Raw genomic sequence first — 26,710 nt, forward strand, 5'->3', positions numbered from 1 at the left:
GGTGTCCCCATGCCACGGGGGTGCTGCCCTCTGGGGCGTCCCCTTGGCTGTGCTGCCCTTGGGGGGGTCCCCTTGGCGCCCCCTGGCTGTGCTGCCCTAGGTGGCAGCTCCTCCTGCCCCGGTACCCCCCAAAGCCCACCCTGTCACGCACCCCCGTGACCCATCCCTGGGCCCAGCGGCTGGAGCAGAGTAGGTTCAGGCCCCTCTGCCTGCACTGCAGTTGGCCCCTTGGGGGTTGGAGAGCCGTGCATCCTGGATCATCATCAACCGCATATCTTGCCGCGGGGATGACGGGGCTCCCAAGGAACTCCCGATAGAATCCAGGCCAGGAAACTAAGGACTTGAGCACCTTCCACCTGAAGACACAGGAAAATCCCAGAAAGAGAGAGCTGGGAAGTGGGGCTCCCCGTGGACTCCTCATGTCCCAGAGCCTCTTCCTCCTGTGGGGGGTCAGCCTCTTCTGGGGCAGGTTGTGGGGGTGAGGGGGATGCTCATCAGGAGAAGTCTGTCTCTAGTCTGGAGGCCGGTAGGGTCCCCGTCATCTGCCTGACATTTTCTTTGTTTGTTTCTTTTTCTTTTTTTCTTTTTTTTTTTTAGTTTTATTTATGTATTAGAGCACAGGGGAGGGGGTTAGAGAGAGAGACAGAAGCAGGCTCCCCGCTGAGCAGGGAGCCCGATGGGGACCCGATCCCAGGACTGGGAGATCCCGGCCTGAGCAAGAACAGAGCCTTAACCCCTGAGCCAGCCAGGCGCCCCGCCTGACGTTTTCTCGGGCCATTTATCTGCTGCAAACCCCAAGAGCCTGCCTGCCACTGGGTGCCTCCCTCCCGCATGTCTGAAGAAGGAGCAGCAGCAGAGCTCCAGACACAAAACGTCTCTCCTTGCACTTGATTTATGGATCACGTGAGCCATCTTAGTGACAGTTCCCGCCCGCCAGGAGGGAGACCCCCGGGGACAGCACAGAAACCATGTTCAGCCTCTAGAGAGGGTCTGTCCAGACTGGCGGCTGTCCCTGCGAGGAGGGCCGGCTGGAGTGGCCCCCCCACACAGCCCCGTGGTCCAGTGGGCAGCCCTGAGAAGCCCCACAGGCCCTGGAGGAGGGGCCCCAGGGTTGCAGCAGAGTGAGGATGGAGGCTGGCCTCTTCCTGGTCTCGTAATGGGGCGGCAGGCAGGTGGCCAAGCTCCCTCTGCGTCCAGGTGTGTTGTCGTTGGATGTAGCCTGAGAGGCAGGTGCCACTGCCTGCCTCCATCACGCTGGGGCGGCTACTGAGGGTCCAAGCAGGGTTTCCCGATGAGTGACCCTGGCCCAGGGTCCTGTAGGGACGCAGCATTTCTAACCCGTGGTTACAAGTGGGCATTTCACTCACCCCGCCCGTGTTCGTGGCATCTGTCAAACAGCAGCCACTGCCCGGGGTCACGCCTGTCTTCTCTCTCCTCCAGGTTTCTCCCCACCCCCAGGAGCCCATGCTGGCAGCCTCGCCCAGGATGCTCCTTCCTTCTTGCTCCTCGAAGCCCCCGGGCTTGGGCCCAGGGACGCCGCTGTCCACGCACCACCAGATGCAGCTCCTCCAGCAGCTCCTCCAGCAGCAGCAGCAGCAGACGCAAGTGGCTGTGGCCCAGGTTCTCCTCCGCCTCCTCCCTACCTCTCAGGCTCCACTCTCATGGGCTTGACGCGCCTTCCCTAGCGAGGGGCAAGGGGCAGGTTTAGAACTTAGGGAGCCGGAAGGGATCGCTCACGCTGTTGGATCATTGCTTGTGGGAGAAGAGGGGGATAGAGGGGATGCCGTTGACCTGGGAGGAAACGTTTTGGTTTCCCGTGTATCCCCCGCTCTGAGTTGGGCTTGGCTGGCTTGGCTGGATGTTGTTGGATAAGGACTTGAAGTCACCGAGGAACAAGATGCACACAACTCCACCCTCCCCTTCCCTGCCTCCTTTGCCTGGTGTTTGGGGTGGGAAGGGATGCCTGGAGTCAGGACAGGTGTGACCTTGTGAAACCAGTCTTAAAAGAGCTTAAGGTACAAATTTGTGCCAAACACCCTTGCAAAGACCACCCTGTGCATCCAAGTTCCCAGAGCTGCATCAGGCCTCTGCTTATTCCAGGCAGGATTTGCTAGCATCCTGGCCTTGGGATTCACTGTAACGGGATCTAATGGACAGGACCTCGGGTGCCGTATTTGAGCTACGTGAGGTTTGACTTTGATCTCAGGAGGAAAGTGTTGTTTGAGCACCAACGGCTTATCAGGCCGCTGCCTTGTAGAGGAGGGGTGAGCTGGTTCCCCTCGCTGCTTCTGGCAGGGGCTCCTTCTGCTTGCTTTCCACGGAGGGCATCACGGTCCACATCATCCTTGGGACTTGTGAGTCTGAGCTTCACCTCCACGGTGGGCGATCAGGGAACAGCGAGGACAGGACCGCTCGTCCATTCATAGGCTGAGTTCTGAGGCCGAGGGTGGGGCCTCCGGGGCTGGGGGGTTGGTGAGCCATCTAGAAAGGCAGCTCCGTGTACTGGCATTCTCCATCTGTGTGACCAGGCTGACCTCTAGGGCCTTTTGCATTCTAGAATGTCAGGGAGCCGACTTCTCTGGGGAGCACTTATTAATCCCCGTTGTCTCTCCTGCTTACTCTTCTCACGACCCTTGGGTGGAGGGGTCACCCTGATAGAGCTGCCCTTTCCCACATGTACACCTTGAGAAGGAAGGCACCGGCGGCCTGACTGGAGCAGGATCTGCTGTGACTTAGTTCTGGAGAAGACTATCTAACGCCGTCTCACATGGACCAGGCCTGAGGGGCCAGGCTCGCAGAGGCCTTTTGCAGCCGGGTTAGAGAGTGTAGCATGGGTGGGGTACAGCTCCTCAAGGATAGGGGCCTTTTAAAAAAAATTGTGACCATAAAACAAAAGGCCACGTGCTAACGCTAGAAGCGTTTGCAAGTGTCTCCAGAACAGCAGCAAAAAGAAGGAATGGCATTAATGGCTTCATGGGGGGGGGGGGGGGGGGGAGATCATGGCTCTTTGTCAAATAACAGAACTCATCTCGTCTCCTTAATGGCAACATGACAGTCCCCAGAGTCCCCTCCTCCCTGGCGTGCGGCTGACAGGAGTACAAAGCCCTAGTGCTCCCGCTCAGGGCCGTTCCACGACTCCCATCATTTCCCAAAGTTTCCCCCTGAATACAAATCCATTCTCCAACCGTAATACTTTTCTCTCTTCCAGCATATCAATTGCCAAGTAATTATTATTTATCTAAGAAAGGGCTTGATGCATATTCATGATGGATATCATCAGGGAGTCATTTGAATTTGAAGTCACTGCTAAACACGCAAGAGAAGCTGTGTGCACACCTATCATCTCCGCCGGGAGATTGTTGTGATGGTCCGTGGAAGCGTTCGGTCTGCAAAGCCACGAGGCCTGTGACTTATCATGGCTTTACCACCGGCAGCCTGAAACCCTAAGGGGTTCTTTGGTGCAGAATCCGGCATCTGTCGCAGTGGGACGGCAATGCCCAGTCTCGACCGTCTCTCTCCTGGGAGAGAGTGGATCTCGGGGAAGGGAAGAGCAGGATGCTTGCGGGTCCCTTCGTGAGCCCCTCTCGGTTCCAGCCACTTGCACGGGCTGGGAGCCCTTCACCTCTGACTCACGATCTGTGGATGCGGTCGGTGGTGCCCGGTTGACTCTCGTTCGGGCCGTGATGCGACTGGAAGGCCAGCGCAGCGCGTCAGTCCTGGCGAGACGACGGGTAGGGTCAGGTGCTTCGCAGTCTTCAGGCGGACAGGACCCCGAAGGTCCGAGATCGCTTCTCGAACATGCGCCTGTCTCACTGTCTGCCGTGCCCAGGGGCAGGCTCTGGGCAGACCCTCCGTTTGCATCTGTGTCTGCTGCCTGGGAACGCAGCAGACGTGTGGTAGCCGAGGCTTTCAGCGCCTGTGTCCTCCAGCACGCTCGGCCCTAAGCCCTTCTCCTGTGACAACTTTCTCTTTTCCCCCATTCTCTCTGTAGCCCTTGATCCAAGGGCTTCTTATTAGTATTCGTGTCTTTGGGTAAAAGCAACCGTACAGGCGACAGAGGTGGCTTAATAGGTCTTGTTGACACCTTTCGTGCATCTACGATGGAGCGGATCTCGCACGTGGTGGGACTGATCTCAGTGTCCTGCATCAGGTCAGCTTTTACTCTTCGTGTCAAACTCTCTTGCCGCCAAACTGCAGGGTTTCTCTCTTCTTCGTTAAACTGCCAACAGTCCCCAGAATTCCAGTGAGCGATAACGATGAGCTCAGCCCTTGAGGTAGGAACACGTTTTCCTTTCCTCTGGGAGCATCCAGGCCCTTCCGGGTAGAGCGAAGGATACAGAGTGGCTTGCCAACAGGTGCACTCTTGGGGGTCCACACACACCCCCATGTATTGTCATAGGCTATTCCAGTTCTGCTGTTATCCTGGGACCGGGCTTGGGTCTCCTGCTCGGATCTCTCCCAGCCTCTCCCTAAATTGGCTCAGAGCTGGCCTAGAGGAGCCTGCCCTGGCCTTAGGGGCCCAGGGGCAAGGGTGATGCTGAACCAACATTTCTAACATTTCTAGCTTAGCCGTCAGCATGGAAACAGTGACTACCCGGGCCCTTCTGACCTACTTCCCCGACCCAGCATGAGGCTTGCCTGGCTGCGCTAGCTTCCCGTTTTCCATTGGGCCAGAAGTTCAAGGGTGTGACTGGCCACCCAGCCAAGCCTTGAACCCGAGCTGGGCTGTCGCCGGCACCTGCATGGCCATGAGCTCGGCCCACAGCGCTCCAGAACGGGTCTGGGCACCGCGCTGCTGCTGTTTCGAGACTCCTCCCCTACCCCCTGCCACTTGTGCTTATTCGGAAACCAGTGGTGGGTTCCTCTTGCTTCGCCATCACGGGTCCTGTAGTTAGAGACACAGCACTGACCACACTCCCGCACCCCACGTCCAGGCCCAGACCTACCTTTTGTCCCCGAGGCTTTCCCGGGGTGCGCTGCCCAGCCCCGGCCTCCTGCATGCCGAGACAGCGCCGCCTGCCTCTGCTTGTGTGTCCGGTGGGGGGCTGGCGGGGGGGGGGGGGCAAATTGCTCTGGTTCTCTCCACGCCATTTCCATGTGCCTGCTCCCTGACCTCAGCCTGGCCCTGCCCCCACTTCTCACGGAGGAGCTGGAGTCCAGGCAAGTAGGCTGGAGAGCGAGTGGGCAGTGGGCTGGGTGGGCTGGGCAGGGGGGAGGGGTCCAAGCCGGGGGGTGCAGGGTTGCAGAGCTGCAGCAGGAATGCAGGGCGGGGTGGTCGTCGCCCAAGACCCCATAGCTCTCGGGAAGGGAGAAGCTGCCTCGCGCCTCTTCAGGGATTAATACGGCCCTGCTTTTGCAAAAAAGATGTTTAATTATTGGAAGAGAAGCCTGTGGAATACCAGTAACTGGCCCACGTGGTAGGCAGGCGGGTGGAATCTCCTCCCGTGTTATCGCCCAGGAAGCGAGCCCTCGGAGCCGCAGCAGGGTGCGCAGGCAGGCCCCAAAATAACGCTGCCTCATTTCCATGCTTCCGAGGCCAGACCTACATGTGCAAAACCCAGGGACTGTGGCCTCAAAATTAAAAGAAGCCCGGGGCCGTCTCGTCTCAGCCAGGCCCGGTTCAGGTTCGGCCCCCTGACTCGGGAACGTTTTCTCGTGGCACCTAGTGCGAGGTGGAAGGAAGCATGGGGCCCAAGGGCCGGCTTTGCGGCGTTGCCAGCCCTCTGCCATGGGAACCTGATTACCTGCTGAAGCAGCTCCCCCTATTCCCCTCCCCGGCTTCTGCAGGAGGGGCCCCCACTCCTAACTCTCTGATGTCGGGATGGGAATCTAGGGATTTTCTCAGTGAGCCTTTGGCGAGTGGCCTCTAGTGCTGGAATCATCCACGGCCTGAGCCCCTGGGCAGGTGAGAGGTGGAGAAAGTGAGGTCCAGGTGGAGCTGAATTACCTACAGGTGCGGAGGGAGCCACCGGGAGACCAGAACGTTCCAGCTCCTGGTCTAGGGCTCTCAGATGGCCTGTTGTCTCGGGATGTCCACGGACCAGGTGCAAGTACCCGAGTCCTCGGTGTGCGTGCAGGGAGCCCTCCGCAGATGCCACTTAGCTCCATGTAGAATTTTCTCTTTTTCTGTTTACGTGCATTGAAAATTGTGTTCCAAATTTCTGCCTCATGTTTCTGTTTCATTCCCAAAGAAAACAGAAAATGGGTAATTAACAATTCTGTTTGCTCGGTAGATTCCTTTCAAAGACAGTCTTGATTGGAATAAGCTGCATTACTCCCAGATGGAAGGTTAAGGTTGGCCCTCCGGGGGGGCGGGGGGGGGCCTTCCCATGCCAATTGTCCTGTTTCTCAGAAGCAGCAGGATTTGAGGGGGTTGGGAGTGCTCTCAGGTGAAATGCCTCCGTGCCTCAGTTTCCAAAGAAGATAAAGTCTTTCAAGCCACCCACCATCTGATAGCCAGGTCAAAATATTATTGTTGCTTCTTTCCCTCTTCTCATCGCTGTCTAGATCTTTCCTTAGTTGATAGGAGGCAGCAAATGAGGCTGATTTCTAAACCGGAATGTCCGCTGTATCCTTAGCAGCACCTTACAGAGGACAGATTTACTTGAGATTCCCTCGGCATCCTCCCCTGGGGGCAAGACGGGCCCGACCTTAGGAGCCACTAATGGAAAGTGGCAACTAATCTCATTAGTGGCTCCCACTTAGAAGCAGAGCCAACTGCAAGGTCAGGTCCTCAAATCTGCCAGGAGGGAAGCAGCTGCTGCATCCGAGAGCAAGATTCTCCAAGCTCTGGCGGCTGGAAGGGGCGGACGCTGGGTTTGGCAGGTCCCTCGGCCAGAGGACGGGGCCGCTACGGGCTCTTACTCCCCGATAAAGCGTGCGTGTCTTGGGAGCAAACTGCTCCTCGGAAATCCAGAGCATTTGTCTGAGCAAAGAGTCAGCTAGCTGCTGCTCCGAGCCCTCTCCTTCCTCCCTCCCCTCCTGCCTCTCCCCGACTCGCCCCAGTCACCCTGCCTCTTTGTCCACACCGGATTTTTGGTCCAAGGAAACCCTCTTTCCCACAAGCTGCCTTGGTCCAGGCCAAATTCATTAGCTCTCTTTTTTCAAGGACCTCCTAAAACCCTAAAACCCTCGACAGAGACCCCTGTACCCACCACTTAGCGCCAGAATCACATATGCGTGAACACGGTCGGTGCCCTGTGACTCCGTTTCTTCAGGCTGGGTTCCTGATAGAATCACGCCCCATCTCCCCCCATGTTTTCTCTCTGTACCCGATATTTGCACCAAGAACAGACCCCCTCCCCCCGGGGCCCCCAGCATGCTGGGTGTGCCCCTGCCTGCTGCTCCACCGTAGGTGAGTGACACACCCCAGCCCTCACCCGGGACACACAGAGAGACCCCCAGGGCCAGTGACCCAGCTTCTTGGGGCCGCTTCTCCCCAATTCCAAGCCCAGGTGCCCCTTTCGCCCCAGAAGGGCTCTTTTGTCTTGAATTGAACACGGAAGGTGTCTCTGGTCCCGGGCATCCCCCAGTGACTCCTGTTTGCACCCTGTCCCTCTCTCCTCTGTCCTGTCTCCTCTGTCCTCCTCCCTGCAGGTTCACTTGCTGAAGGACCAGCTGGCTGCTGAAGCTGCGGCGCGGCTGGAGGCCCAGGCTCGCGTGCACCAGCTCCTGCTGCAGAACAAGGACATGCTCCAGCACATCTCTCTGCTGGTGAAGCAGGTACAGGAGCTGGAGCTGAAGCTGTCAGGACAGAACGCCAGTAAGTGAGGGCCCCGCCCCGCCCAGCCTCGCCGCCCTCCCTGGGGACTCTGGAAAACACCTGTTCCTTTCCCTGAAGCCTTTGGTGGTAGCGTAGGAGGCCCCGGACCTGCCCTGGTATCGTAGCCAGAAACAAAGGCTGCTCTGTTTGTCCCGTCCATCCGCTTCGTGGAATTAGGAAATGGCAGAGTCAGAGAGGATCTTGGCTCCTTCTAGCGTCCACACTTGACCTTGAATGTCCCTGGGCGTCGCTGCCACATGTTCATCCAGGCTCCTCTCCAAAGGGGCTCAGACACTCCACATCCCAAGGCAGTCCATTTCTTCCTTCGAGGGCTTTCCCAGTTGAAGTATACCGAGCACCTGCTGTGCCCCACGCTGTCTGGGAGCTCCGTGGGAGACCTCACACCGTCCCGGAGTTTACTCTCCCCGCACTATGTATTTGCAGCTCTGTAGCATAGAACATGCTGGTAGCAGTCGTGTACTTAGCGGAGAAGGCAGAAAAGACCTGGCCGGGTAGCGCTGAGATGCCCGGCTGCCTCTGGGCTGGACTGGAAGGCCCTAGAAGGCTGCGCATCTGCATGCCTTCCTCTCGATGGTCTGTGGCCTGCAAGCTTGCTCTAAATGTGTGCCGGCTGTGGACCAGCGCAAAGCCACTGGCCACCTACCGTGCCAGAGACCAGGACAGAGCTTCGTAGACGTGACCTCACCTGGTCCCTGTGGCAGGAGAGGTTGCTGTGCCCATCCTCCACGCCAGACAGACTCCCAAGCAGGTGAAGTCGCTGGCTTGAGGTTACGGGACCAGCCAGGTGTGGAGCCAAGATTCAAACCCAGGTCTGATTGCAAAACGGATGTTTTTCCTACGAGACCAGTAGTTCCCTCAGGCTGTCCCCTGGCTCTTTTCTAAGACATGAATATTCCCAAGTCCAGCCCAGAGAGGGTCCCGATCAGTGGGTTCCGATCAGTGGGGTCTGGCCAGGGCTGGGCTCTTGCTAATGCAGCCCAGAGGCTCAGATTGGGAGCAGCCGCCGCACTTGGCAACGCAGGAAGCCCATCTAGGGGTCTCTGTGGACGGAGACCCTGCTCTCCCCTCTCGGTGTGTCCTCCTCGATGTGTCCCCCGTGCCCTACCCCAGGCAGGCAAGCGTCCCCTCCTCCTCCCTGTCCCCCTCCCCGTCCCCCTCCCCTTCCCCTCTTCCTCCCCCTCCTCCCCCTGCTCTCCCACCCTCTCTCCCTGCCCCTCCCTGCTCCTCCTCCCTCCTCTCCCTCCCCCTTCCCCTCCCTCCTCCCCTCCCTCCCTTCATCCTCCCTCTCCCCCTCCTCCCCTCCTCCCTCTGCACCCTCTGCCCTCCTCCCTTTCACCATCCTCCCCCCTCCAAACTCCCTCCTCCCTTCCCCCTCTGTCCTCCCTCCCTCCCCCCTCCTCCCCCTCTCCCCCTCCCCTCCAGTCCCCCTCTCCTCCTTCTTCCTCCCCTCCCTCCTCCCATCCCCAGCCCCCCTCTCCTCGCTGACCCGCCTGCCCTGCTCTCCCCCCGCCCCCAGTGGGCTCCCAGGACAGCCTGCTGGAGATCACCTTCCGCTCTGGAGGCCTGCCGGTGCTCTGCGACCCCACGACCCCGCAGCCGGAGGACCTGCCATCGCCGCCCCCGGGCGCCGGGCTGAGCGAGCTGGCCCACCCCGCCGGCAGCCCCCTAGGTAGGCGCGACTGCCTGGTGAAGCTGGAGTGCTTCCGCTTCCTGCCGCCACCCGCGGGCCCGCTGCTGGGGGGCCTGGAGCTCCTCAAGTTCCGCGAGTCGGGCATCGCCTCGGAGTACGAGTCCAACACGGACGAGAGCGAGGAGCGCGACTCGTGGTCCCAGGAGGAGCTGCCGCGCCTGCTGAACGTCCTGCAGAGGCAGGAGCTGGGCGACAGCCTGGACGACGAGATCGCCGTGTAGGGTGCTGCGGGGTGCAGCCGGGTGCAGCCAGGGTGCAGTCGGGGTGCCACGGGGTGCAGCCAGGGTGCAGCCGGGCTGCCGCGGGGTGCATCTGGGGTGCAGCTGGGCACACTGCCGAGGATGCCGTGCGGCGGAGGGCAGTGAGGACCCGGGAGGACGAGCCATGTGGGCTCCAGCCTGGGGCCCCGGAGGGCCTGCGGCTTCAGGAAAGGATTAGGATTTGGCTGTGGGGGTCCAGTGGGGGAGAACTGGGACTCCCGGAGGTGAATGGACCCCTCCCTCTTGCTTGTGACTTCGGGGGGAGGGCAGGCCTTCCAGGGCCCCTGGCTCGGCGAGAGGGTCCCTCCTGAGGACCACCAGGCTGCCAAGGACCTGCTGCCCGCGGGCTGCTTCCTCAGGCTCCTCTGCCCTGCACCTCCTGGGATGCCCGGTAACCCCCTCCCGCCCCATCTCCGGGTCTGCCGGTGAAGGGAAGTCATCAGGAACCTTCTCAGGTCCTGGGTGTCTGGATATCGACGATGCTACCGGTTGCCTAACCCTCCCTTGACCTTACGAAAGGAGTTCCTTCTCTAGGCCGTGGTGGTGATAGAGGCTGGATGCTCTGGGTGGGAAGAGACGGGATGGTGCTTTCGGCGGGAGCGTGGAGTTGGGATGTGTCATGTCGGGTAAGCTTTTGGAGGAATTGAATCTGGACGTTTCTCCAGGTGGATGTTAAGGGTTGCTTCGGAGGGGGACGGGGAGCTGAAGGTCGTTCAGGCCTGTGCTGGGAGAGCCGTCAACCCGTCCCCTCCCCCTGGGCAGCAGTGGTCAGTTTTTACTGCAAAAAAACAAACAAAACATCAAACATAGGCTGGTAGCTGAGACTGTTTCCACTCTTCAGAATCACTGCCACTTCGGTCAGGGTCCACAGCCGTGTCCCCCCGTGACCCGTCTCTGGGTGCGTGCCTCGAGCACACCTTGTGAAAAGTGCCACGTGCAATTCTCTCGTCTCTGACCACCCAGGCCTTGTCTGGGGGCGTCCCCCCCCCCCCCCCGGTACCGCGGGCTGACTGTGGCAGGGAGCCCAAGCTCCTTTTTGCCACAGTTAGGCCACGAGCGGCTGTTAGCGGATTGAAAGATCGCCTCGAGAGAGAGCTGAGCCACGGCTGGGGTCCCGTGTTCGGGAAGTGAGTCTTTTGCCCGGGAGGACAGGCTACGGACCCAGACAGACGGCAGTGTTCTTGGAGGGTTAGTGGGTAAGGATGGGGTTACCCAAACCACAGCGGTCTCCAGCCCTGACTTTGCTTTATGATCCGTGTAAATGGAAGCGTAGCCCTTTTCTTAAGCAGCTGGACTTCTTCGAGACTAGAAAGTCCAAATGCAAGGAAATACATAGCTTTACGGCAGCCGTCCTCGGCGCGCCAGGGTCCCGGCAGGAAGAGGATGCGGTGTGCCCGTGTGTGCGTGCATGTGTACGTATATGCTTGTTTGCCCGTGTGAGGGAGGGAAGGTGTGTACGTGTGCGTGGGCCTGCGAGGAGAGGATGTGGAGACAGAGAAGAGAATGTGAATCTTCGGGGCGTCTGAACGACAGCAGAGTTGTGTTCTTTTCCTAACGTGTATTTAGTTGGAGGGGGGGTGGTTTCTTTTGCTGTGTCCTCTCGTTAACCACTGGAGGGAAGTAGGGCCAGATGCCCGAGGAGGAACCAGGAAGGTGAGAGCCACCGATGAAGGGGGGTGTCGGGGATCTGGTGGGGCCGAGCCTAGCCAGCTTCCCAGACCCTCCCCTGGGTGCGACCTCTCAGAGCCGTAGAATGTGGATCGTTCAGGGGAGCGGAGGGTCTGGCTTCTGGAAGCCCCTGCGTGTAGGCGGGAGTGGAGGGTGGAGCCAGCGGCCAGCAGGTGGGTCTGTGGAATGTGGCGGGAGAGGGCTTGGGGTGCGGGTGGGGGATGGTTTCTGAAGGGTCTAGAGAAGCTTGCAAAGCGGGAGAAGAAGGGGGGCTTAGGAGAGGGCTTAAAGAATTTGAAGAGGCGAGTTGTGTGGACCACTGATTCGGGACCTTTGCCCTCGGATGCTCCATGGGGGTCTCCACCTGCCTCAGCCCCGGCCTCCCCCCCAGAGGGGGCCTTCCCCAGACCACTGGTTTGCGTGTCGGCATCGTCCCCAGCGGGACCCAAAGCATCGCACGCCGGGGTGTGGAGAAGGGAGACAGGATGGATCTGGGGGCCTTGACGGGTCAGCGGCCACTGGTCAGGAAAGAGAACATCGCAGACCTGATTTCCCAGCGACGTCACCCTCTCCTCCTCCCTCCTTGCTTCTCGCTCTGCTCACTCAACTCCTGCTTCCTCTTTTTCATCCTGCTGCTCTGCCCTGTGCGGAGGACAAGTGGACACCAGGGGGGCGCCCACCTCAGCCTCAGCCTGCCCCGGGGGGCCGGCGGACTCCCGGGCCCGTGAGGCCCCCCAGGTGCAGGGCCAGCGAGGACAGACGGACTGCACACTGGGATGAAAACGATACTCCTTGTATCCCTGCTTCTCTCCGTGCTTCTGTAAAGCCCCCGCCTGGCTTCCCCTCTCCCGGCGGCTCCTGTTCGGGACTTGTGTTCCTTTAATTTCCCCTCTGCCCACCGCCTCCTCCCACCCCGCCGACCCTGAGCCTTCTACTTCTACAACTGTTGTGTCATTAACTCCGTTGGTTCAACTCTCTGGGAAAAGATTCTGTTCATGTTAAGTGCACTTACTCCCTGGATGTTGTCACTAGTCTAGTGGCTTTTGCTAAATAAACCTTTCTTATTTCTAAAAGCTTTTCCATGGTCTCTTCTTGCTTCTTCTATCCCACCTGCTCCCTGACTTGCCCTCACCTCCGCCCTGCTTCCCCAGCCAGCGGCCATCAGCTCTGCGACGCACAGTTCTCGGGGGTGGAGGTGGGGTGTTGAGGAAACAGAGGGGAGGAAGGCGGCGCCTCCACCTGCCAGTGCCTAGAGCAGCCTTGCCAATCGGGCGATCCCGTGGTCCTGCCCCCAGACATGGTTTTGCTTCCCCAGGGGACACTTGACAGTGTCTGGAGACATTCTTGGTTTGTCCCAACCAGGGGAAGGATGCTTTTGATATTAGCGGGTAGGAGCCAGGGATGTGGCTAAGCCATCCCACGATGCACAGGACAGCATCCGCCCCCACCCCACAACGGAGAAACTTCCAGCCCCAAATGTCAGTAGTGCCGCAGCTCTCAAGTACGGAGCTTGTGCCCACCGTTCTGGACTCTCCCTACCCCGGGTCTTTCCCAACTGCAGCCACCTCTGGCCGATGAGCAAGTTTGTGGTGCTCGGAAAAGTGCAACGTCGTAGATGTTTTCAGATACGACCAAAATCGTCTAGATGGTAAAAATTTCCCTGATCCCTTGACTAAATATCTGAAATACATGCAATAGGTCGGCTTCCGAACGGGCCCATTCCAGAAACGCCCATCTTCCTCCCCACCCCTGCCCGCAAGCATCACGGTGCAGCTCTGCAGAAGAGCCCTGGCTGGCGGGCTCTTGGCTTTCCTGTCGGGGGGTGAGGGGGGTGGGGAGGAGGCATGCTGGCGAGGGAAGGGCATCCGAGAAACAGAAGCCCCAGGACCCCAGAAAGCCGACCTCACGGAAACCGGGTTACTTCGGCCCAAACTTTGAGCCCTTTTGAAGGCAGAGGGTTTGTTGGGCCTGGCGCTTACTGGGTCGGGCCCAGCCAGGTGTGCAGGAGGGTGGGAGGGTCCAGTCAACCCTGAGCCTTTTTCTCACCGAGTGATGGGACCAAGCCTCATCTTCTCACCTGTAAGATGCACATGAAGCTCTCCCATGAAGCTCTCACGAGGACTAAGTGAGGTTGCGTTTTATGAGCACCCAGCAGAGCGCCTGGCCGTGGCTCAGGGCACCAGAGAGCTCACCTCCCAATTGATGCGGGGCTGGGGGCTGGGGCGGAGGCCGGGGGACCCATGTGGTCCCTGCACTTGCAGGTGGTGCGTTTTCTGTGCGCTGGAACTCTAGTCCGAACTCTGCCCTGACCGAGTTCCTGGGGGGTCTCAATGATGCTGTCAAAGGTGTGAAAGGCAGAGAGCACCTGTCCTCACGCTAAACTCCTGCACCTGCTGTGGCCCCTACGCTCAGTCCTGGCTCTCGGATGGCTTTCTGTCATCTTTTTTTTTTTTTTTTTTTTTTTAATGGGCTCTGAGCCTGTGATATGGACGCCCTGGGGGAGGGACTGTGGACTGTGCAGACGGGGGGAGGCCGGGCAGGAGCCAGTTCCTCTCCTGATTCTCCCACAGGCCAAGGGAAGGCCCTGAGGCCCCCACGGGAGCCCCTCCTGGTACTCCCTCGATACACATGCAAAGTGACGCATGTAACCGGAGGTCTTCAAGGGCTTTGGTGGCTTTTCCATTTGGGGAGACGGAAAGTCAGAGCGAGGACTCCTGTGCTCCCTCCCCTGGGGGGTCCCAGGAGTGACGTCAGGGCTGCCTAGAGAGGCCACCCACCCCAGCACAGACAGGCCGGGACCCTGGAGCCCACCGTTCCAGGACACTCTGAGACCCTGGCTGGGTCGGGAGAGGGTAGGGGAATATTCGCACAGCCTGGGGTATCCTGGGATTTGAGCCCAGCCTCTCCCAAAAGAACCACAAATGATATTTTAGCCGGACAGGGATAAGCAGAAGCAGCTCTGCTAAACCAGAAAGCAGAGGACTTACTATGGGACCCCTGGCAGGACGACAGGGAGATCCTCCACCCCAACCTGCTGGCCAGCCAGCGGGCGGAGGGTTGGTGCCAGGGCTCCCGATAGGAGATGCCCCACTGCGTGAGAGGGCCCACGGGGTTGGGGGGGGGACACTAGACTAAAAATATAAAAATAGACCATTAAGCATTCAGCTTTTTTTTTTTTTTAACCACATAATGGGTAAGACAGCATCCCTGATGCTCACCTGTGCTTCTGGGTGGGCTGGGTAGTGAGGCTTCTCAGAAGTGGGGTGAATGTCAGGCTGCCTGCCGGAGCCTTACTAGGTAACGGGAAGCAGTGCTTGCATGCGTTTACCTGCCTATTTCGACAGGACAACACGGCCAGGTAAAGGTGCCCCTGGGCCGGAGCAGGTGGGTTGCGTTTGGGCCTGTGTACCCCTTCCAGGGGAGGGGTTGTGGTGCGCGTGGTGGGGACGGGCCTGGCCGTGGCCGTGGGCCCCCCTTCCGCAGGGGCCGGTGGTCCTGCCCGCCCTCCCCTCGGGAGATCTAACCCCCAAGGAGCTTTCCCGCTGCGCAGAGGTGCCGCCCGGGGAACGCTCACTCCCTTCCCCTTTGCCAGCTCTCCCTCGGGGTGTGGTGTCCCCCCTTGAGCTGCCTGGGACCCCCGGGAAGGCCGGTCAGAGCACAGACTGCGGGGCTGCCCCCAGAGCTCCCAACGCAGAGACTCTGAGGTCTGAGGTTCCGTTGCTAACAAACGGGTGGGGGATGCTGACGCCGCTGAGCTGGGCGCCCCCACTTTGGAAGCCCCCCCCCATGGAGCAGGGAGAGGGGCAGGGGAGGGCCGGGCGGCTGGGCCTGGGGTTGCTCAACAACTGCCAGCCAAAGGGGCAGGGGATGGGACCCCGGGGACCGGGCAGGGACCGCGGGGACTTGGGTGACCTCAGACTTGACAGCGGCTGTGACTAACTTTGGTTTATTGATGTCTCTCTGGAGAAGGCTCCACCCCGTTTCCCTGAGGGGTCCGCGACAAGGCAGCCGCCCCAGCCCCCCGCGGGGCTACTTGAGAGCCTGGCAGCTGCCCGAGGACAGCCTGTCCCCCAGCCGGGCCTTCTGCTCCTTGCCCCAGAGGGTTTTGAGCTTGCAGTAGTACACCTTGCAGCTGAAGCCCTCCCTGAAGCCCCCCTTTATGTGGCTCTTGAGGGAGTGCAGAGTGGGGTACATGCGGCAGCAGGCCACGCACTTGTAGCCACTCTGCTGGGCCGGGTGCCACTTGGAGGCCGTGAGGATGTCCTGGGACGTGATGTGGTCGGCGGGGACCAGGCTGTGCCTGGATTTGGGGCTGACCTCTCGGGGGCAGGTGTTCTCTGGGGAGGAAGAGGACGAGCAGATGCTCTCAGCCAGGTCCTCGGGGCTGCAGCTGTCGCCCCTGCCCTCGTCCCGCTGCACCTCTGCGAAGCTATAGGCCTCCAGGTGGCTCTCCTGGTCCGTGCAGACGAAGTAGCTGTAAGGGGAGAACCAGGGCCGGTAGATGGTGCAGTTCCGCCTCAGCTGCTCTCCCTTCTGGGAGTCCCCCAAAATGCAGTCTGTGGAGGAAAGGGTTGGGTGTGAGCGTGGGGCAGCCCCTGGCCCCCCAGCTTCTCCCACGTGCCCCCCCGCCCCCAGTGCAGAGGAGGCCTCACCTGGAGAGGAGAGCGTGTTCTGCACCCCGTGCCGGAGCACGCTGCCGTGGTACCGGGCTGGCGGGGCCTGAGCCGCGTTGGACGCCTCGGGGGGTGGTGCGCTCTTTGCGATGTCTGGGTTATGGAAGAAACGCTCCGGTGAGCCGAGCACGGTTGGGGGTCCTCTTCTTAGCCTCCCCCCCCATCCCCGCCAGCATACCTACAGGCTCTACCTTGGGACTTTGTGACCGTGCAAAGCCGAAGAACAGAGCCTCTTTTGCACCCAGATAAGCAGAACTATTCTGGATGGTGAGCCGGGGAGTTCCAGGGGGGCATTCGCCAGGCGGTCTGGGGGGGATTCTCTCCAAGGGAGACTTTCAGAGGCGGACCACATGACCCCTTTCTGCCGGGCCCATCCTTCCCTTGACCTTCCTGCTGCTCGCTCTGTGTGTGTGTGTCTGTCTGTCTGCCTGCATTCCAGCCTATGGGGTCCACGGGAGGGAGTCTAGTCATGGACCACGCAGCTACGTTCTGTGGCCCCTTGGGGGACGAGGGGCTAGTTTCTCCCATTGAAACGTCTCCCACCCAGAGCCAGGGAGCGTACAGGGGACCCTAGCTGCGTGCAACACCCCGATGACTGCTAACGCTTGACAGAAAGCCAGCTTGCTTCAGACCCCGGGGCGGTGCCAGCGCCGAGCTTGGCAAATGACTGTGTGAGGGTCCCCTGTGCAGGCACATGCGTGTTCAGGAGAGCCGGCTCCTCCACAGAGCGGCCGCCTCAAGCTCTAATGTGCACACTTCTCCAGAAACCAGCTGGCAGTGTTGTTACACACGTAGGTTCTGGTTGGGCAGGTCCGAGGGGGTGCGGGTCAGGGGCAGCCCGAGATCCTGCATTTTAACGGGCTCCCAGGGGATGCCCACACCTTGAATAGCAAGTCCTAGGAGCATCCGCATTGATTCCACGCTGTGCTTGCTCCCCAGGGACCCTGCCCCTTAGGATCCCGCTGAGGGATTCGTGAGCTGCCTCTCCTCCGGCTTGCCAAAACAGGGCTAAACTAGCACCTGCTCTACATAGACGGCACCCGAAAGTCTAGAGTGGAGGCGGGGCGGGGGAGACTTGATAGCAAATGTTTTCCCCCCGTCCTTCCCTTGCCAGAAGTGCATAATGCACCAGGAACTACTTACCATGAACGCAGCATTTTGAAAAATTATTTTCTCCCCATGTGTAATTTGACTTTCTCACTAAATCATAGTCCTGCAACGTGATCTCGTAGAGTACACAATTAAAAGCCTTCCAAAAAAAACCCACACTTTTGTGGCCCTAGTGGCACCAGTATTTACCTGGCAAGCTGGTGGCACGTGAGGACATAATGTCAGGAAAAGCACTCAGGGCTGAGGAGGAGATTCGAGGTCCAGAAATGCTGAGGAGTGAGAAGTTCTCCATGTTCTGACTACTGTAGGGTGTGGAGATCGCACATCGGCTCCCAAGAGGTTGGTTTGGGTTGTCCAGACGAACATTCTGAGCACAGCTGACATCACAAGGTCACGGGATTCCACTCGCTGGCCAGGCCATCCCTTTTGCAAAGACGGATGGAGTCTCTTAAACTTTGTAAAGATTTTTTTTTTCCGACTTGTCGTTTTCCTCATTGGAATACCCAGGGGGGAGGGAGCATGTGGCCGAGGCGGGACTGCGATGTAACCCGCTGACCCCGCCCCGTTGATCTTTTGCTGTCATTTTTGTGTCCTTGCCGTCATTCCCCCACCCCCACTCTGGGGACCCCTGTCCTCCCGGAATAAACGTCTTGCGTTGCTTCACCTTCATCCGCCTACCCTCTGCCATCATCAGATGGTTTTGTTCTTTCTGTTTTTAAAAAGCTTGGGGTGTGATTTTCACATTTTCTTTGGAAGTCGTTGCAAAGTCACAAAAAGTCGCAGCGCTAAAATTCATACAGAGAACACCCCTGCGTTCTGCATCCCGGCTTTCCTCTCGTTAACATCTTACCCCGTTTGCTTTAGCGTTTCCCTCCGTCCGCCCCATACGTCGTTTTCTGAGCCATTCAAAGGTAAGTTGCAGGCGTCATGTCCCTTTGTGCCTAAATGACTTCAGTGAGTTCTTCCTAAGAGTAGGGACCTGATAATGTTTTAAATGGTCAGTGCTATATTTTAGCAAATGACTAAAACACGCAAATGGGGGGCTCACCCCGCACCATTTTGCTCCTTAGAAGCCGTTTGCTGGGGAGACTGAATGCCAGAGCGGCAAGACTGCCTCTTGTCTCTGCTTGGCTTCTGTCCTGTGACGCCCTAGCACCCTAGGAGGGCTGTGGAGCAAAGGTGAAAGGTGACCGTGCCACTCTGGAGCGAGGCCCCGCTCTAGAACATCGCGACATGTACACACTGGGTACCTAGGGCACCTGGGATCTCAATGCGTGTGTGCTTGTGCTGCGTGGGAAGAGGTGGCCCGGCCCGCCTCTTCCAGCCCGTGGGTGCGTGAGTGACCAGCTGCGTGTGAGAGCCCAGCCAGTTGGAGATCGAGATCCACAGTATGGAGAACCTCATCCCCTTGTGGGCCTCCCCCTGAGCCTGGTTTGGAAGCTTAGAATGAGCTGGAATGTAACTGACACCATGGACGTTGGCGACGTTGATGGTACTGGGACTCGATTCAGCCCTTGTGGTGCAGAGAAAGACTGTGGGGTCCTGGGGGTTGGAGAGCCCCCGCCCTGCCGTTGGCAACCTGCGCAGTTAGGCCACCCCCCCACCCCCCGCCGCCATGGTTTCCTATTTTGTTAACCTAGTTGGAATGGGGGGACGTCTTCCTGCTCTAAAACCTGGTGATTTCTGTGCTTAACCGAGACAAGATAGTAATGAGCGATGCACGCGGGTTTGGGAAGATTTTGAATTTCCCCCCTGCCAGGGGTCATTGAATTCTTCCCACTGCCAGCCATTCAGATTTCCTCTAGCGGGGCCTCAAGATATTGGGGGGACACCTGGGAAGCTGTGTCGGCGCCTGCTTGTTGAGTTTTTTAAAAGCATGACTCTTTGGGTCTAGTTATTGAAAAGTTCATGGGAACCTGGTTGTCCGGGGTTGGTTCTATTCTTGGGAACCGGGCTTCCGTCTTGCATGTCATTGTTGCTGGTGGCCCAGGCAGGAGGTGACACTCCCCAAGTGGTCGGTCACTACATAAAATGTCTCTCTCTCTCTCTCGTTTGTTTTCCACCTGCTTTCCGAGCCCCTTTCTCGGACAGGTAAGAGACCGTCTTTCTTACGGATGACTGAACGGCACAGATGCTTTGCTCTGCTTGGATGTGTGCATGTCAGGGGTGCTGCTGGGCGGGCCACCCGGTGGGGATGTCATCGCTTTTCCTCCCATCATCGCCACCGTGTTCTGAACCACCACTTCTCTAGTGCAAGGGGCAGAGTGCGGGGGCCGTGAGTACCATGAGCCGGGAAGGGGCCCGGGGCACCTGCTTCAGGTGAGGAGGCGGAGAGAGACGAGCAAGCTGCTCCCGACTGACCTCGGGAGACGGGGCTTTGAGGGGCTTTTGTAAATGGAAAAAGGCTTGGGGACCCTTTCTCTACACCGTCTGCCCCTAACGTGGTCAAAGCTTGACGCTTTTAAGCATTTCTATGAAAAACCCAGTTCAGCCCAGCCAACGTATTGAAAGCCGCTTCTCGTGCCGGCCCTGTGCTGAGCACTGCAGAAAGTAAAAATCTCCGGAGATGCTGCATCCCCCCTAGGAGCTCACCCTTTTATTATCGAGACGAGGTGTGTTTGCCCAGAAGACTTAGGGACTTGTAATGGGAGCCTAGGCCGGGCTCGCTTTAAATTATGTGAGACTAAAAAAAATAATAATAAGTAAATAAATAAATTACGTAAGACAAAAAATAATAATAAATTACGTGAGACTAAAAAAAATAATAATAAATAAATAAATTACGTGAGACAAAAAATAATAATAAATTACGTGAGACTAAAAAAAATAATAATAAATAAATAACGTGAGACAAAAAATAATAATAAATTACGTGAGACTAAAAAAATAATAAATAAATTACATGAGACTTAAAAAATAATAATAAATAAATTACGTGAGACAAAAAATAATAATAAATAAATTACGTGAGACTTCAGCCTGTACGTTCTGAAGGGCAGAGCGCAGGACCCCGGGGGATCTACCATGGTGTGTAATGCAGACGTTACTTCTGTTTATTAGAATACGTCTTCAAAATAAGAGGAGCTCACAATTTACCAGTCACTTAGGTGTTTTTGGTGCTTACACCCTCCGGATCGAGCACGTCTGCGCTGCAGATCCACCTTCAACCAATAAGGAGACCCCTGTGGAAGTATCTGAGCCAGGAAGCGGTGCGGGACCCGCCCTCCCCCCAGTGAACCTCCTTTTGAACATTTGCCCTCGTTTCATGGTGGCCCAAATAATTGCCAGTCTGGGGGGAAAAAAGATTTTAAATGCTTTCGTTTCCGAGGGCCTCTCTGCAGGTTCACAGATATTTATGATCAAAGAGCAACCGGAAGGGATACGGGATGTAGATGGGGCGGGTATGCAGAAGCGGGCTCTTAGGAAAGTGAGGAGCCCCGGGCACCCCGCTGTGGGCCGGGCTGGAACTCCCACTAGCCTGGTGTGGCCGCACCTGTGCCCCAGGCCCCTAGCACGGCCCCCCGGCCGAGGCGCGTTCCCCGTGTGTGCCCCAGACCCGCAGCCCTGCGTTGGGTGGTGCAGCCACTCTCCCCACAGCTTCCTGCCTCTCTAGCTAGTTGATGCAGAAGGGATCTGTGGAAACCACAGCAAAGGGAAATGCCCCCCCACCACCACCACCACCGGGCCCGGGGCTCGGCAGTGCAGGGCGGAGACTGCTACTCTGTGCAAAGCCCAGTGGAAGCAGCAGCAGCCCCCCAACCTCCCTCCCCCTTGGGAAGGCTCAGCGTGACCAGGCACCCGGAGGTGTGGGCTGTGGACAGAGAACAGGTGGTGACGAGCGTGACCTCTCCTTCCCCCAGACTGACGGACTAGCGGGGATGGTTGGTAGGGACAGACACCTCATGCGTGCTCCCAAGGCCCCAGCGTGGAGCTGGCTGCTTCCGGGACTGAGCCTGACCTCCAGGTTCCAGGTGGTGGAGGGTACCCCCCCCCGCCCCCCGTGCTGGTGTGTGGACGGTGCGGCGTCGAGCCCTCCGCTCCAGTAGTTCCAGTTAGGGACCTTGGAGCTGTGGTCTCGGCCTCCACCATCCTCCATCTGCCAGATGGGGTCTGGAGGGTCAAGTCAGGAAGTTTCATGAGCACCTACTGTATACCAGCCCCAGGCTAGCTGTGAGAGATACAAAGGTGAATGCCACACGGCCTTCGCCCTGCCAGTGTAGACAACCCAGCGGGTCTACCTGCGGCCCCTTTAGCCTTTCACATGGAAGATCCCAAGACAAGGGCTGTTGGGGAGGCGCGTTCACGCAGCCGCTCTGCGATCCCGGGCAGACATCCCAGTAGTGGAAGGGGTGAGGACCGGAGTTCTCGTTCAGCCCACCTGTAATCGGCCCGTGACCCCAGGCCGGGCAGGCACTTCTTACTCTGAGCCCCACCTTCCTCGTGGGTAAATAGGATTCCTCCCGTGGCCCATCTCCTAGGGTGTCACCACGGCGATTTCAGGTGCCTCCTGCTCCCTTGGCACCCAGTTCACACGGATTCGGTGTGAGCGGGCCCCGAGCCCCTGATTAGCGGCTCTCGGCCGCAGCAGCCCCTCCTCCCGCAGAGAAGACGTGCGCCCCAAGTGGCCTCCAGTGGGGAGCGTCCAGCCCCAGCCTCATACTCGTCTTGTCCCCCTTCCCCAGCTTCTGTCCCAGGGCTGGGGACAGCTCAGTGGTGGTCACGGCAGTGCACACACGTGGTGGGTCACTCCTTCACCGTTCTGTCCTCGGGGTGTGGTGACCCCAGGTGAACGGGTCAAGCCCTGAGTCAAGGAGACAGGTGTAGAGGGAGAACAGGGTTTATGGCTAGAGCTGGCCACCTGTTCCGGGGGGGGAGGGCACAGAACCCGAACTCCCGGTCCCACCGCCCATCCGGGTGGGGAAACCGGATTGGATGGGTCAGGAGTGTCCCTGCTGCTTTCTGGATGCTCGTCCAAGGCCTGGGACAGTGACCGGGGTGGGGCGGGGGTGGCGGTGTGTGAGGGGCGGACGCAGAGGGACTTGCCTGGCTCACCGCGTCGCCTTCCCCTCTGCTTGCAGTGGACCACGGCATGTTCGAGAACCTGAACGCGGCCCATGCTCCCAGGCTGCAGCCCGGCTGCTCCTTCCCCCACCCGTCCAGGCTGGCGGCCACCCAGGGGCCTGTGGAGCCCGGCGGGCCGGGGCCCCGGGTGGGCGGCAGCCAGCACCTCAGGAACCTGGGCAGAGCCGTGGGGGCCAGAGTTAACGACTTCCTGCGGAGGAAGGAGCCCTCGGGCCTGGACGGGGCGGGCGCCATGGAGATCAACAGGACGGCGGGGGCCCAGCTGGCCGGCGGGGCTGCGGGGGACGAGAACAGGTGAGCGCGGCGGGCGTGCTCGGGGAGCTCGGGGACGCACCGGGGCTGGTCGCCAGCTGCCACCCCATCCCCGCGGCCCCCCGGCTCGCCCACCTGACCCCTGGGGCCATCAGGTGGTTTCTCGTTTGCACAGAACCAGCTTTGGAAGGGGTGACGTGGGGAGCTTCGGGTGACGAGGTTCCTACTGGGCAGAGCTGGATTTGAACCCAGGCATTGCCCGAAGCTCCCCCGGGTGGATTCCAACACCCAGCCACACCCCCGGGCCTCTGCACTATGGGTGGTAGTGGAGGAAGGTGGGGGTCCGGGGGGCCGTGGGGGGGCAGGGGAGGGAGAGGCCTGCCTTCTTTTAAACACCTACCGTGCCCTGGGCCGGCAGGGTCCTCCTCAGGGCCCCCTGCAGAGCTTCTGATGTGACGCAGCCCCCAGGGGGCCCAGCGGCAGCACTTTGCTGCTGTCACCCCTAGCGGGGTGGGGGTGGGGGTGCCAGGCCAAAGCCAGCGATGCTCCAGCTGTCACAACCCACACCCCAAACCAAGGAGGAAAGGAAAGCGCTGGCCGGTGGGGAGCCGTCTTGCGGCGGCTGGGGTGTCGCCATCCCTAAAGCATACCTGCCCCTGGTCCTCGACCCCACAGGTGCGCCCAGCAAGACGCATTCCCTCGGCTGGATCCTCCGCCTCCCACTGCCAGGAAGCGAACCCCACGGGCCCTGAAGACCACGCAGGACATGCTCATCTCGTCGCAGCCCGTCCTGAGCGGTCTGGAGTATGGGACCGAGCTGGCTCCTGGGCAGCCCCGGGACACGCTGCCCGCCGCCCCGCCGGAGGCCCCCGTGGAAACGGCGGGTGGGGGCGAGGCCCTGCCCAACGGAGAGGTTTCGCTGTCGGTGCCCGACCTCATCCACCAGGACAGCCAGGACGAGCCCAGGCTGAAGACGACCGAGTGCAGGAGGGCCTCCTCCCCAGGGCTCCTGGAGAGGAACGGCCTCAAACTCAGCCTGAGCCCCCTCCACCTGGCCGAGCCCCCGGGGGCCGGTGCTCCTCGGGCACGGACCTCCAGCCTTGACAATGAGGGCCCCCACCCAGACCTGCTCTCCTTTGAGTAGGGCCTCTTCTCCCCGCCGAGCACCCCCTCCCCGCTGCCGACTGGTCCCTGGGACCCCTGGGTCCTGCCCCGCCCTGCCTGACCTTTGCCCCTTATGCAGAGATGAGCAGAGAGCCATCCTCCCTGTGCACCGGTCCATTGCTTCTGACCCGGGTGGGGGGATCCGCTGGTCGGGGAGTGATGGGTTTGGCTGATGATGGGCCCAGACCTGGAAAGCCGCGCACCCTGAGAGCAGCCCGGCCAACGTCCCTCTTGGCCCCAAGGCCACGGAGGCCCCGGGTTGTCGCCTTGTCTCTGTCCTTCGGGTGTGGGCTGGAGGAGACGCCAGGCTGGAGACCCGGAGGCAGCTTGTCGCCAGGGCTTCCTGGGGTTCTTCCCTTCTGGCCAGCGTGGGGGACACGTCAAGCCCCCCGGGAGCAGGGCACAAAGCCAGGCACCAAGGAGGCGAGGGGCTGCGGGGGGACATTGATAGGATCGGCCACCTGTGGGGTCCCCGCGCAGAAGGGAAGCCAGGGCGCCCCTTGGTGCGCGCAGACAGGGCTGGGCAGGCCCCGGAGGCAGCCGCGGAGCAGAGTACGATCTCGCTGGGGGGGGGGGGGGGAGCTGGCCCCCAGAGAACCCGGAGCAGAAGTCATGGAGGAAGCAGGATGAAGACAGAGCCGCCACTGGGGGTCAGAGCAGCTTTCAGGGACCTCCCCACCCCCTGCAGTGATGCAGATCTGGGGCCCGGGGGTGATAAGAGCCAGGGCCGGGGTGACGAATGCGAGGCTGGAATGTGCCAGGAGCCGTGGGCAAGTGAACTCTCAGGAAGTCGCCGGGGTCTCCCTTAGGGGGGCCTCCGCCCTGCCTTCCCCTCGCCCCGATGCCGCACGGTCCTCCCTGCACCCCTGCCTTTGGGATCCATGTCAGGGCCTGAGCGGAGCATCCGACCCCGGCGGCTTCTTGCCCTCCTGGGTTAACCCACTTTTATGTTCCTCTCTCCCACCAGGGGTCCTGTCGTGCTGTCTTCCTGTGGCCGGGAGACCCTGTCGGGGGGTGATCCCAACCCTGGGGGCCTTTGCAGCAAGAAGAAAGCATCCCTTTTGTTGAACAGGGTGGCTGGCTCCCCTGGAGAAGGCCGGCGCGGCACATCCAGCCGTGGCCAGCTGCTGGGCCGTCTTGCTCACGGGCTTCCTGCAGCCTCTCTCTTGTCCATCAGTCGGCTCCCCTGACCCCGACCCTTCCCGCTGCATCCCACCCCTCACCTTTGCCGTGTGACATCTCCACGCTAGGTCCCACGGACTGGGGAGCCTGGTGGAGGGTGGGTGGGATCTTCAGGGTACCAGCGCCCGCCCCACCCTCCTGCGCCTGCAGCCACGCCACCTCGCCCACCTTGCCCACCTTGCCCCGTCCGCCCCATCCACCTCATCCGCCCCATCCGCCCCGTCCTGCAGCCTGTCTTCCGTTGCTCCGGAAAGCAAGGCTCCTGCACGTGCCCACAGCAAGGCCTTGCATCCCTTGCCCAGGAGAGGCTGTGCTTGCCAGGCACCCTGCAGGCCGGGGCGCAGTGGGCAGGGCGGTCACTGAAGGTCTAGGTCTCGCCTGACCCCAAGGGCATGAGGACGACGGGATATCCCACCCCGGGGCTCAGTTCCTGGGACTGGCGTCCGGGATCCCATGAGTTCCCCGCGGGGCTTGGAGTGTCGCACTGCACGCAGAGCTGGGGGTGGGGGCCGAGAATCTGAAGCTGTAGCCGGGAGCTGGCGGGGTTCCCCGTGAGCTCCTGTGCTGGAAGCCCAGTTCGCGTCTCCGGCGGGACATCGAGCAGAGCCTTGCCCTCCGGGGCTGCTCCCCCCGAGCTCAGGGTGGCCCCGGCCAGGTGATGTGGGAGCTTGCACAGTGCCCGCGGGCCCAAGCTGGCTTTGCGCCCTGCCCTCCGCGCCGCACCCAGCCACTGCTGAGGTCCCGGCCCTCGGACTCAGGGTCAGGACGGGGGCCCCAGGCAGTCCCAGGCCCGTGGCTGGGGTGACGCTGGAGTGCCTCAGACGGTGTCTGACACCACACGGGGGCCGCGGGACCCTGCTGCAGCCTCTGGCCTCTGCATGATCTCCCTGCCGCCAGCGTCCTCCTTTGGGGATGATGCTCCTCCCTCCCCCCAGCCCGGGGGAGCGGGGCTCAAGCTGAAGTCTGGTGCTAGATGCTGCGGAGGCTGTAGCACGTAGCGGGTGCAGCTAGATGCTGCGGGTAACGGATAGTGCCTGGAGCGGGGCTGAGCGTGCCCCCCGCGGCAGCGACGACCACCTCGGGCCGGTTGTCTGTCCGGCCCCCCGCCTGGCTTCCGGCGTTTGCCCCCACAGCCTGACCTCCCTGGGGTCACAGGGCAGCAGCCCCCGTCCCCCCGTCCACGCACCCACCCCCCTCACACTGAGCCCAGCATCTCCGGGGCCTTGGCCTCTGGGTGGCCCAGTCAACACGAGCAGGCTAAGGAGAAGCGAGGGCCCCGCCTCCTGGATCTACGTGAAGCAGCTGGGGGCACCGAGTCTGTTCTCTCCCCGTTACCCCCAAGCCCGCTGGAACCCCGTAGGCAGCGCGAAGCTTCCCCTGATGAGTCGCAAGTGAGCTTCCAGAACCCGCCAGGGGGCAGGTGCGTCCCCCTGCAGGAGCCAGAGGCACCTGTGTCGCGTATGTGGGCGGCGCAGAGACAAACCCGCATCTGATCCGTCGACTTTGAAGGAATGGACGGGTTGGCCCCAGTCTGGGAGAGGAAGAGGACGGATCGGAGCATTTTCTAGAGATTTTATATTTATATTGTTAGTAGTGTTCTGGTAGAGGGAAGCCGCGGAATAAAACGATCCGGTTTGGTTCTTGCCGGCTTGGTTTCTCCCGACGGGAAGTGACTTGTTGGGTGGAGGGTGTCTGCACGCTGGGTTTGGAGTGGGGAAGCATGAGGCGGGTGGGCACTGCCCGCGGACCCCCACTGGAGGCCCCTGGGGGAACTGATCTCGGGTTGTGCCTTCATTTGTCCCCCTAAGCAGCCGGCTCCCCACTGTGTGTCCCTCTTCCAGCCCGA

At 60.3% G+C, this 26,710-nt stretch overlaps 2 protein-coding genes across 15 annotated transcripts in view; one reads left to right on the forward strand and one right to left on the reverse strand.

Annotated features, from left to right (window-relative positions):
• Window positions 1–26,504, forward strand: part of NOS1AP (nitric oxide synthase 1 adaptor protein) — a 277,936-nt gene extending 251,432 nt beyond the window's left edge. For 12 of the 14 annotated variants that reach the window (XM_077887281.1, XM_077887279.1, XM_077887282.1 and 9 more), the window contains 6 exons: window positions 1,441–1,620; window positions 7,597–7,762; window positions 9,300–9,452; window positions 22,263–22,560; window positions 23,194–23,658; window positions 24,650–26,504. In XM_077887281.1, coding sequence (XP_077743407.1) covers window positions 1,441–1,620; window positions 7,597–7,762; window positions 9,300–9,452; window positions 22,263–22,560; window positions 23,194–23,658; window positions 24,650–24,872 — 1,485 coding nt within the window. In that variant the 3' untranslated portion in view covers window positions 24,873–26,504. Of the gene's footprint in view, window positions 1–1,440; window positions 1,621–7,596; window positions 7,763–9,299; window positions 12,475–22,262; window positions 22,561–23,193; window positions 23,779–24,649 lie in introns of those variants that run through there. The other 2 variants (XM_077887287.1, XM_077887294.1) reach the window with 2 other exon arrangements.
• On the reverse strand, window positions 15,332–17,561 carry SPATA46 (spermatogenesis associated 46). The gene is made up of 3 exons (XM_077887295.1): window positions 17,374–17,561; window positions 16,054–16,167; window positions 15,332–15,957 (listed from the first exon to the last, which is right to left on the reverse strand). The coding sequence occupies exons 1-3, from the start codon at window positions 17,474–17,476 to the stop codon at window positions 15,431–15,433; spliced, it is 744 nt and encodes a 247-aa protein (XP_077743421.1). The 5' UTR covers window positions 17,477–17,561; the 3' UTR covers window positions 15,332–15,430.
• Window positions 26,505–26,710: the final 206 nt, after the last annotated feature.

This window comes from Canis aureus, chromosome 38 (genome assembly GCF_053574225.1).
Source record: "Canis aureus isolate CA01 chromosome 38, VMU_Caureus_v.1.0, whole genome shotgun sequence".
Classification (NCBI taxonomy): Eukaryota; Metazoa; Chordata; class Mammalia; order Carnivora; family Canidae; genus Canis; species Canis aureus.